The 12,664-nt window shown below is 36.8% G+C and overlaps 1 protein-coding gene across 1 annotated transcript in view; it reads left to right on the forward strand.

Annotated features, from left to right (window-relative positions):
- Positions 1–12,449, forward strand: part of SLC6A2 (solute carrier family 6 member 2) — a 75,205-nt gene extending 62,756 nt beyond the window's left edge. Inside the window, exons 11-14 of the mRNA XM_052797935.1 lie at positions 1,840–1,940; positions 4,725–4,892; positions 7,443–7,514; positions 9,089–12,449. Of these exons, the coding sequence (XP_052653895.1) occupies positions 1,840–1,940; positions 4,725–4,892; positions 7,443–7,514; positions 9,089–9,112 (365 nt within the window). The 3' untranslated portion in view covers positions 9,113–12,449. The remainder of the gene's footprint in view (positions 1–1,839; positions 1,941–4,724; positions 4,893–7,442; positions 7,515–9,088) is intronic.
- The last annotated feature ends 215 nt before the right edge of the window (positions 12,450–12,664 follow it).

Here is a 12,664-nt window from a genome sequence, read left to right on the forward strand (position 1 = left end):
TTTCCTTTGCATAGTAAATTATAGTACATTACTTAATGCAAAAAAGTGTTCCAATAAATACCGAAGATGGAAAATGTCCCACTGAAGACTAGACTATTTCCAGAAGTCCAAAGTATGTGAGTTGACAGCAATAAATACTACTAGAGTAAAAAATATACATTTCTCACATACAGAGAGCTTGATACCCTTGTAGACGATTCAAAATATTTAGCTAGATCAGGCTAGTGCCACTCACAGAAGCACATTATACTTGTGCAATGCTTCCTAAGGTATTCAGACAGAGAATTCATAACACTTACTCAAATGTGTAAAACCCATAAGGAATTAAAAGGCACTGACTGAAATGCCATTTCTTCCTTATTCACTGTTAATTTGGTATGTCCTGAGGAACCCAGGACAGCAGATTTTTTTGTTTTCACCTTGGCCTGTGCAACATGACATATTCTGATTTTGAAGTTACGGTCTAGATAGTGTTTCTGCAGGGGAGTCAACAAGGTCAGAGGATCTTCCTTTCTGCATTGGCTGTGGGGAGAGATTTCTACTGCAACTATTTACACTGTTTTTATATCTATTAATACTTCAACTGACACAAGTACTAAGTACACACACATGTAACAACATACACACGCAAAAGCTCAGACTAGATGGATTCAAGGGATATTAAAAACTGAGAACTGGGTATTTGCAGCTTTTCTCCCTTCTGGCCATTACGTCACTTGCCAAACACTTTGTTGTAGTGCCTCCATTTCTCTGTACTGTAGTGCAGTGAATCCCACTGCAGGTAGCTAACATTTGAGTCATTTTGAATGGAATACTACTATAAAGTTTTCCTGACAATAGAAAACTTGTACATTATTTCTTGCATGCTAATACAAAGTCTTACACTGAAATATTGTATGTTACTATCAAGGTTTTGATAATAATCAATCAATCAAGACATCCATGTTTCTAAACCCGTATTCTATATTCCTGGTACAATTAGCAGTACTTATCTTTCATCTGTGTCTTAATTTAATGATTTTCATGTTATCCTCTGCTGTCTTAATTACTGCAGCAGATAAAATTTCTGACTACTCGTGGTTTTTACTCACATAAAGAGATCATGTATCTTCTAAGGTATCTACCACAGTTACATTACTAGATATTTAGATGCATACAGAGGTAACAATTTTAGAAAATTGTAGTTGGTATTATAATTTTCAAAAACACACAGGATATTCTAAAAAAGGCCACCTGTTTCTAGCTGATGTAGTTTAGTATATATTTATGCTGAAGAGAAGCATCATCTCCTTAAGTTACTTGGAAAGGTGATAAAACATGAAATGACATTTGTCACAGATATAATGAACATTCCATGGTATTCAGTGAAACACTGAAAGATAAGTAAAGTATGCCATTAAGTGGAACAAGTAAGCCTCCTTTGATAAATTAAGAATCATATGAATCTACCTCATTATCAGTAAGCAGTTTGTGTGAGTAAGGGTCTGGGTTTTCCTTCAGTGTGCTCACAATAGTGTTGAGTAATTAGGTTACAATAGTCCACAAATATTAAAAAAAGTGTGTCCCATTCACAACTTAATTCTAGATATTTGTGAAATGCCATTTTTCAATGGTAATACTATTTGCAACAGGCCTTAAGAGCTCACAGGCGTTTAAGTCTTGGATACAGTGATGTCAAAGACACATCTAGTCATTGAAAAGAGATCAATGTTGTTATCTTATGTGTCTTCTGATTTGGAAGTCATTCATGTCTGCTTTCTGAAAGAGCAGATGGGTTTGGGTATGCCAGCATCTCATCAGTTTAGATTTACGGCAGTCTGATGTTCACATCCCTTCCAGGTGTGGACAGATTCAGTGAAGATATCCAACAAATGATGGGCTTCAAGCCAGGTCTCTACTGGAGATTGTGCTGGAAATTTGTTAGCCCTGCTTTTTTACTGGTAAGTGTTGATAATTATTTCATCATGGAAAGAATGCTAGTATGTTGCTTCCTAGAATATACAATAGGTACCAAGAGCAAGATACCCATTACTATGCCTGATGTTGTCAGGATGAATAGAAGACACTCCAATTTAATTTTTAATTCTTGTTTCTCCTCAATGGCATTGGTTATTTTTTGTATAATACATTTCAGTTGTGAAAGAGAAGCTAATTGTGGCTGTGGTCATCTTCTGTTCCTTTACTTTAGCAGGATTTAAAGAAAGCAGCTCTTCTTAGGGGACAATGAACTCTTAGGCAGTGTCCTCCCTGCCCCCCCAGCATCTATGTGTATTAAACACAAATCATTCTGATGGGAAAATAAACTGGCCAGGAATAAGAGATTGTGTTAGCAAGAATTTATTTTTCATTGGAGGATACCAAGATACCTGAATTGCAGAATGACACCTTAGAAAAACTAATAGGTAACTACATAGTAATTAACTATGTGAAACACTGAAGAGGTGTATTAAATGTATCTTGTGAGCTGCCTGATGGGAAAAAAAGTGCTTCATTAATTTGGGGAAAAAAAAGCCCAAAGTGTGAATTTGGTTGCTTTGTGTAAAGGTTAGATTCAGAACTAAACTACAGTTTTTTATTGGGATCTTCTCCTATGCATATTTGTAAATCAAAAGTCACGATGAATAATATGGAAATTTGAGCTCACTATGATTTTAGGAGACTATTAATTACATTAAAGCTGTGCATTCTTAAAGCAGTACTGGTATTCCAAAGATACACTGGGTAGGCTTCTATGACAGTCTTCAGGTCCACTTTTTTTTTTTTCTTTTTTTTTTTTTTCTTTTTTTTTTTTCTTTTTTTTTTTAATATAAAAGCTTCTGGCCCCAATTCATCAGTAAGCACCTACCAAGCATGTATTAATTATCCCTTTAAACACCATTCTATAGAGAAGCTTGTACGGGACTATATCCTGCAGCACTTCAAACAGGATGATTCAAGCAGAACAGAAAAATGCTGCACCGAGCATCCTTAGGTTTTGCACATCTAAATTTTACAAAGAGAGAGTTCTAGCAAGCTAGCTAGAGAAAGCTAAAGCGATTGTCCATCTAACCTTCACGTAGCTTAAGATTTCTTGGTGAAATGGCCCCAATACCTTCCTACCAAAGCCTATAAACATAAGGGTGAGAATGAATCTGTAGGTAATGCAGGTAATGCATCTTTCAGCCATCACAATGCACAAATTTTTTTCCAGCTGGAAGTGCTAAACTTGGAACATATCAACTTAATTACTGGGTACCAATATATTTTAAAACCCATGGGAATGGTATCACACTGGGTAGGGGACACTGGGCAGTTTTGTTATAGCTGTACATTTCCTCAATTTTCTAAAAGGCAAGATGCACATTACAATCTTGATTTATAGGGGAAAAGTAAATATAATTTACCTTCTTACAGCCTATCTTTTGAGTTCATTATTCCAGACATTAAGAAAATAAAGCAAATTATGTTAAATTGACCAAAATGGTTTAACTTATTCATTTATAAATGAAAACTAGAAAGATGGTCACTAGCATGAAAAAAGGTAGTCCACCATTAGCCTACATAATTAAAAACTACAAATTCTAGAAATTTGGTCACTTGATCTAAGAAACAGCATTTCTATTCCACCTGTATGAAGCATGCAACCTGCCTCACCAGAAGAGACTGAGACCATAAGCATAGTAAATACAAATGAAAAAAATCAGATATAGTTTCTTTGATATATGTATAGTTTAGGATAATTTAGAAAAGGCTATAAAATTGTCAGACTTCAGTGTAGTTCTTGCTCTAACAATCCCATGCGTGCTTAGTGCAAGGTGGCCCCTGTTTGGGACTGGTAATATATTACAGAAGTTCCTAACGATAAATACAGTTCTTTATAAGAAAATGGTAAGTTGGAGTTGGTCAGGTATCTGATATTAGGAAATACCTCCTTGAACCTTTTTTCTCCATACTGTTTGCAGCTATGTGCATCATCCCAAGAAAAATCTCAAAATGGAATTAGTATTTTTCTAACCAGATTTCACACTATCCTTTAACCCACACCATTACTCTCCTTGTGTAGCCTTTGAAACCCTAGGCTCAAAATACTCTAATTTGAAATTGCTATATGGAGCAGAATGCAAAGGCCCAGAGAAACAAATCAAGGAACTCTGCATATTACACAACCCATATGGAATTAACAGGAGGGAAATAGGGTGGTACCCCATTCTTTCCTTCTTGCATCTAGTACTGGACAGGGTAACACCAGCAGAAAAAAACCAACTTTGTCTTCCAGGCCTTAAGGCTGCTTGACCTTTCCTCAGTAAATGTATCATGCTGGAGTTTGCATTATGCTTCTCATTGAAAAATGGGTACAAAACTTCTAAATGAAGCCTAATGCCTCTGGGAAACAGAGAAGGGAAAAAACAATAGATCTTAGAGGTTTTTCTTGACTACAGAATCCCTTTTTTATATCTGTAACACTAGTTTGACTGAGGCAGTAGCAGACAACCCCCTGATCTTCCCACCAAAATTCCAAATAATCTGTGTCCAGAATAGCTAAAATGAACTGTTAATAGTAGTAAATGCATTAAGAACTTCGACAGTTTAAGCAGTTGAGGCACAAAGTAAATCGGATGAAGGTAAATGGTAAAGCTGGATTGAAATATACCTTAGGGTGGCTGCCTAATAAAACACATGAAATCGTTTTTCCACTAAGTTTCTTCATCCCAAAAGTGTGGTTCATTTTATTCTTTCTTCCCTAGTTTGTCGTGATAGTCAGCATAATAAATTTCAAACCTCTGACCTACGATGACTACACCTTCCCTCTCTGGGCAAATCGCATTGGCTGGGGAATAGCATTATCTTCAATGATACTTGTGCCTGCCTATATTATCTATAAATTTATGAATGTGCGTGGGACCTTTAAAGAAGTAAGTGGAACGTTAATAAAATGTCATGAAATGTTGCTATGAAATGAAATGGTTGGATCTAAGTTGGCAGTTTGTTTCTCTTACTCCTGAAACTTATTACTTATGAGTGACCTTTTGGATCCAACTGTCAGATGGATTGGAGTTTTGAGGTAGTATTATTGCATGCTGTTTGAGTTTCTAGATAGAAATTAGCTTTCCAGACAGCACCATAATAATTCTGAAAAATTATTTTTCATGCATGTAATTAATCCTATTGATGAGATTATTTTTTTCCTTATTAACAAAAAAATATACAAATTATGGTATCTTCATATTCAACTCTGAGGTATGGTCTTCACACAGTTCTACCTAAACAGAGTTCAGTCCAAGGTATGCTTTATCACTCAATACTGGAGTGTTGTAAACTGTTATATGTACAAAGTTAATTCAGAGCTCTCCTGTCTTAGCATTTTAAGAGTCTCTAAACATATATCCACATGCTGGGAGGGCAGGATATGATCCCAAAGTAGCCCTGTGTTCAGGATGGCCTTTGTTGATTTAATGAGCATACAGAAAGGACAGAGGAAATGCCTTAACTGGGTCACAGCAATAGATCCATTTAGCCCAGTATTCTGTCTTTAACAGCAGCCACTTCATATTTGATTTTCTCTGTCAATTATGTAACCTTATCCTCTATTTACTGGAATTATTTCAACGTTCTGCCAAGGCTAGAATTAATGCAGGTCTTTCTATTATGTTCATCACTAATATCAGAATGCTTGAAGAAACTTAATAGTCAAGATAGACCAAGGTGCTGAAATAGATTTGGAGATCAAGAAAATTCTGATATAGGCACTGCTTATGGTCCCATCTAGCCTGTTACTTTTTAACTACTTCAGTAAAAGAACCAGGGTACTAGACAGCAGCATCTTGCCCTACATAAACCCACTTCATGCATAATACGCCTCATCTGTGCACTGAATAAGGCAGAACCAGAGGGAGAAACAATTCGTGACCATCTTATTCTAATGATTTGCCTAACAGCAAGAAGTTTAACATTACAACCTTAACAGTGTTTTTTTAACTTCATTTATATGTTTATGTGTAATATTAATGTATTAATTCCATTTAAAAGAACCTGTTTCTATGGGAAAAACGCATCCATATTTCCTTACAGTTTACTCCCCTGTACTTTTCTTTATTTATCACTTCAAAATGCCACAGGATTAAGGTTCACTCATCATTTTACCATCATATTAATTTTACCATCACTGTCATAGTAATTTATCTATATTCTTAAAACCTCTAATGGTGCTCAGAAGTAAGACTCCTCACCATTATACAGCATCAATTTTTGTCCCGTCACATGTCATAATTTTATAACCTAGTCTAGACTCTCTGACTTATACCTAGTTCTATTGCTCTTCTTTCCTACAGCTAGAGTTACACAATGGTGTAGCAAGATATTGACACTCTTAGGCAAATCACTGAACCACCACCAGAGAATTAAGCAGAAAATAGGATCTCACCCTTTACCTAGATAGGGCGCACCCCTCTCGCCTAGACCTGGCAGACCCAAAGGCATAAATGCCTCGTTTCTGAAACATTACAGTCACCTCATTTAATGTTCACTTCAGAAAGGCACCCTAAAGCGGGAGCTCCTCTTCACCTGCCCTGCTTTCATCAGCTCCAACATCTCAATGTTGTGCACAATTTCTAGTTCTCATTTCCAGCAATTCTATAAACCCTTTATTTTCTTCCATTCCTGGGGGGTTTACAAACCCATTTTCTATTAACATCTAAGTGTCAAAGAATAATTTGTACCGGCCCGACAGGCTTTTGCCAACTTGCACAAGTTTACTGATATTGGGATGCAGAAGCCTTCGGCCAAACCCACATTTTCTCATTCATTTTGTAGTGTTAGCAAGTTCTGGTTTGTCTTTTACAGCTCCTGTAGATAGCAACTCTCCGATTTCCCCCATGAGAAATATAGCAAAAGGCTAGTATATTACATCCAAGTAACATAAGATATGATGCCCTAACTTGTGGCTCTTAAAAGTATGGGGAAAGGTATGCTCTTAGTCTAGTGGGAACTCCTTAAGCTGGTTGAAAGTTCACGATAAACCAAAATCTACATGTCATCCCAAATGGCCCAGCATAGGGTAGACAAGAGAGACGAGCTGGGAAACAATCAGTACCTCCTTCCTCTCCCACTGGGAGTGGTCAACCCCATCACAGCACTAACAGAAAAGTGTGAATTTAGGGGATGTAAGGCCTGTGATAGCAACTTGTTCCTGATGTTCTTTTCCATATGCACTTGCTAAATACTTGAACTTAGTATTTGCATAAACTTTCTACTGTTGCTTCTTATATTAAAGGCTAATACCAAGGGGCTTACAATAAGCTTGTTCTCTCAGTGACCAAGTTAAAGGCACATGATGCAGTGATATTAAAGATTTAAGTTACTGTTTTAAATAAAGTTCATACTATTTCCCCATTATAGATTGGGGATTACACACATAATCCCGCTTCATTTGGCTGACTTTTTCCTCTTCTTCCCATCTGGTTTAGAGACTAGCTTACTGCATCACACCTGAAAATGAGCACCAACTCGTGGCACAAGGAAATGTCAGGCAGTTTAAGGTTTGTACTCCTTTCACCGTGCTTCCTCTCCTGATACCAACCCTTTCCTGTCTTTAGCAACAACTACGGGTTTGCACCAATCTCCTCATAGTGGATACCTTTGCAGGTCTGTGGTTCTTTATTTCTGCCAGCATGACAAGATGCAGGAGGCTCAGTACCATTTGCATCAACTCTGTTGGAAGGCTTTTGGCACCTTCCTTCTTTGACTAAGCAGAGCCCACAATTTTACAGATCACCTGAATCCAGTATTTTAGGTTGTCTCTGAATACAGTGAGATCTCACCAAGAGACGAAGGTATTTCCAAACTATCAAGTGCATTTGAACAGGTCATAGCCTCTCCCTCAGTTATTGCACAGCAATCTGAAGTCATGTTTCCTGAACTCCAATTATGTACCACAACACATCGTAAACAGCAAAACAAAATATCCAGTGTCAGAGCTTAGACATAATGGCCGTGATGAAATAATGTGCTAAATTATGTGGAATAGGCTTTCCCCACAGGCCTACAGTTGATTGAAAACACTGCTGGAGACTTCTTAAGCAGCCATGAAAAATATGCTATAGGTTTCCAAATACTGCTTTCCTTTTAGCAAATAAAATGAGCTTATTGAAATAAAGTCCTTTTTGTAGAAGATAAAAAGGATGCAAATATGAAGCTTGTTACACTTATCAGCATTCATGCTGGACCACCTTCTGTCTTCAAAGTTGAAAGCAACTAGAATTATTCACACCACCTCAAAACATGACCCAGATTTTATAGTGGTGGTTTGTATGTTGGTATTGAAAAAAAGAAATTTGCTTTTTGCTTACTCTAAAAAAATACTGTTTGAAGTAGAATTTTTTATTTTAAAGGAAATAATCCAAGTGTAGATTTATGGGACACAGAATGGAAACAGGAAGAAAAGGCTTCCTGTTTCGTGACCATAATTTATTTGATGTGGCCAAGAATATGTAGTAGCACAGCATCTCTTCCTGCCTTCTCTTTCCCCTATTCCTGCCCACAGTTGTCTGAAGATTTAATGTTCCATCTGTAAGTAATAACTTGATTTTTCCAGAGGCAGATGTTCCTGTGTGAATGGGCTATAAACAGACATTCCTACACAGTACTGGTCTTCTGAACCCAAATCTGTAATGGCAAAAAGCAGAAAAGATTGTACTCAGAAGTAAATTCCTAATGACACCTCAAACCATGCCAAACACTAGGGCATATTAATGTGTTGCTGTCTTCAATGGATGGCTAGGAATAGCTTTGTTCTTGCTAAAGCATAGTTAGTGCTTTGTTCATGATGTTTAAGTTTGTAAACAGAACATTGACTACTGCAACCGAACAAGTACAAAAATTTTCTTCTCATATATGTTCGGCAGTTCTGAATTTTGAAACTCAACTGAGAGCTGACTAAATAGCTTTTATATTCAGCACATTTCTCACTGCAAACTGGAATCCACAGAAATTTAGTTATAATCTCTGTTATTTTGAAGCCTCTCTGTAACTCTAGATTTGTATTTAAAACATCTTTCACTATCATCATTTGAATCAATAATGTTATTAAACAACTACTTCTGTTCCCTTACAGCTTCAACACTGGCTAACAATATGACAACCACAGGTTAAGGAAAAGCCAATATGTTAAGCTAAACTGAGAATACAGAAAAGTCAAGTTCAAAGCTCCCTCGATTATGCTTGGACCAGGCTGGCTCAGAACTTACCTACTGACTCTTTGAGGGAAGACATCTGCTCTCTGTTCTCAATGCCTCCCTTCTATTACTTGGCTTCAAATGATCTTTAAAGACTCCATTTAATTTTTCTTACATCCTTTGGTGCCATGAGATCCCTACATGACCAAAACTTGTGAGTTTTACTATTGGCAGAAGTGGAGGAGGGGGGAGCAGAGAAAAAAGCAATCAACATAAGTTAAATGCTCTTTTATTGTGAAGAAGTGAATTAAACTTTTCTGACAGTAATAATTACTTCAGATATTCATGTCACAACCTATTTTAAACCAACACCACCTGAAAGTTCTTAGATCTAAGGAAAGCGTATATTTCAATTATGAGGAAAGAGCAATTTTAACTATGTACTAATGTCATTAGCTTTCCTGCCATACTATCCTTTGGGATATGAGTTTGCATCCTTCTGAAGTGAAGACTCAGTGCTTCATTTTCAGTGGTTTGTTATTAGTTTCTTCTTTTGGTGAAGAAGGTTGTCTTTGCTGTATATGCCCGTGTCATTTTCTGTCCAGTTTAATTACACAAGCTGAAGAGCAGCAGGAACAGAATTCCTGTTACAGTTACTAAGTACAGAATACAGTTTAATACCACACTGTACTTAATGAAAAATATATTCCCTTATATCAACTATTGAAATGGCTTTATCATATGATCCATACTCCACAGACTTTTTCAGCTAAGTATGAAAGTTACATTCAAATAGACAGACTTTCATCTTTTTGTTATATTTTGTTCCAAATATAGAATGTAAAATACATAGGAAGAGAATAATTTTTAGAATTACATAATCTACCCAGAGGCACCAAAATACCCAACTTTGGCTTTATTCTCCTGCTGTGACCATGCTATCATTATAATTTAACCTGGATTCACCTACCAAAACATAGTAAGATTGCAGTGAATAATTTAGAAGGATATTTCAGGCATACTCAGCTCTCAAGTCTATTCCAGCTCTTCTCTCTGGTAGTATTATGCAAGGTAGAAGATACAGAACAAACTCACATTTGGGTGCTGTTCTTATTCTGTGGTCACTTATCACTATAGTATCTTCCCAGTGATCAATAGATTTGGTAGCTTTGAGTTATTTCTTGTACTTATTTATCACTAGATCTACAGTAATTTTCAGAGGCAATAGCTTCTCAGCTGAATTCAGCCCAGAGTTTACCTTACCTCTGAATTTTTTTGCCTCTACACATTCAATTCAACTTGTCTTTTCAATGTATGTAGTGCTTCCTCTTTTTAAAAAGGCCATTTAAAAGGATGGAGCTTTTTTATTTATAAAACAATTTTTGTTGAGTTTTTTTTTCCTTTTTTAAAATAGCCCAGTTTAAAAGTCCCAAGTGATTTTGGCCTTTTCCATTTAACATCGATTTCTGTTCAAAATAATGGAAGGGAAATTCCTCTCTTTATTCATCCTTTTCCTCCAACATAATCAATACTTTGGAATGTATCAAGTATTGTCCTTTTCTTAAAGGGTCTCCGTGACAAAATGTAGTTTTATTTAAACAGAGTTTTAAAGCCAAAGGATACTTTCTTCTAATTATAAAGGAAGTCACATTTTGTGGCCCAGCTGATGGTCGATAGCTCTTTAAAGCCTGTAATTGAATATATTTCAATAATAAAGGAATTACAATTGTTGCGGTTCTAGTTCTGTAACTACACAAGAGGCCAAACAGTGAAAATATGTTGAGGGCTTCAAAAAAGCCATCCCACCAACTTCATAGTTAATCCTATTTTTATTGTTTGCTAAACTACATGAGAATCTTTTCATTGTTATAAAGCTTACTTTTCAATAATACAGCTGCTTCAGTCACTGGCTTAGCATGGCTCAAAAGCTTTTTAGCACAGATATGATTTCCAAGTTTTTAAATTCTTGGGGGCTCTTTAACATGGAGCTTTAATAGCTTGTCACATTATACATTGTCTGGTTTGATCATGATTGGAAATGCTAACAATCTGCATCAGTGTTCACTTTTGACACACCCCATCACCACCACCCGTGTAGCAAAACCCATGCAGGAAAAGTCATATTCCATCACCACTCTCCTCTGAAATAGGAGCAAAGCTATCTTAACGTCGGAGTGAAATCAGCTTTACCCAGCATGTTAGGGTTTGATTGTATTTTTAATACCAACTCCCAAGGCAATTACCTACTACATTATTTTTATTTCCATTACTGTATAACTTCTTAGGTTTAATGTAGTATTTGTAGCTCAGGACTCCATTGCACTATTGCCATCTTGTTCTGAGGTTTTATAGACAATAGGCAAATCAGAGAAAGCAGGAATCTCATTACCAGGAACAGCCCGAATGAAAAAGAAAGATAATACACATTGCACGACCGCACAGCTAGGCTTTAAGTTCGAAATGTTGCCCAGAGAAAGTCTCCCCCCCAAAAAACATGACTTCCGTCCCAGAGATGAAGAACAATGTCTTCAATTCTCCACAGAATAAGATGCTCAACTACCTCATGCCTCTTGGACAATAACTGATGCCATTAGACACAAACTAGCATCCATTCAAATGACAAATACCTTTGTGAAGACCAGGTTATATTCTTTTCCTCCACTCAGTGATATGGTACAGACAGTCCAATAAGAAGCCACAGCTCTGGCACCCAGCTCCTCTTAGGCACCTGCTTTGAGCTCCCACATACATTTTCAATATGGAAAATATCAAATGCCTCTAAGATATTCATCTCCCTTCAGTTCCACCAGTTGTAGTTTAAAAAAAAACAAAACTGCCCAGTCAGGTCCTTATCACCCATGTGGTTTAACTGCAAGTCTTCCTCTAACTCAGTCTTGAATTTTCAGCCAAGCAGCTCACTCCTTCCCTCAGCTATACCTATTGTGGGAACAGACCCGCTCTGGGGAATGGTGCTCTCCCAGATATCCCCATGGCATGGCAAGTATATGCTGATGGAGTAGGCAGCCCACTTCCAAAAGCAGAAAATTTTTGATACAAGCTTATTCAAGATGCAGTATCATCTGCTTACTAATTATGTTGGCTGTTTTGGTAACAAGCCAGTGGGAAGAATTCAGTGAAGCAATTAAATAGCTCATTTGACAGTTCTAGAAAATATTTTCTTAAAAGCTTTTTTTTAAATCTGATAAAGGAAACAGCTGTCATACATTAGCATCTCTCTTCTCACCTTCCTTCCTGCCAGTAATCCATATTGTTTCATCAAGCCACAGAAAGTTAGTTAGCACCAAGGAAAGGTTATTAACCAAGGAAGTTAGCACCTGCACCGTCATTCAGCAGGATAATTCTTCATATATTTGGTACTGTTCTAAAGCTACATTACTAAAACTCCAGAGATTTAGATTTCTGGTAGAAACAGTGGGTCTTTCATGGGCAATAGTCCAAAAAGCACTAGTGCTATTTAGTGTTTGGCGCCTGTTTAAATCATATCTTTTTTGTCA

The sequence above is a fragment of the Harpia harpyja genome, chromosome 9, assembly GCF_026419915.1.
Source record: "Harpia harpyja isolate bHarHar1 chromosome 9, bHarHar1 primary haplotype, whole genome shotgun sequence".
Lineage (NCBI taxonomy): Eukaryota > Metazoa > Chordata > Aves > Accipitriformes > Accipitridae > Harpia > Harpia harpyja.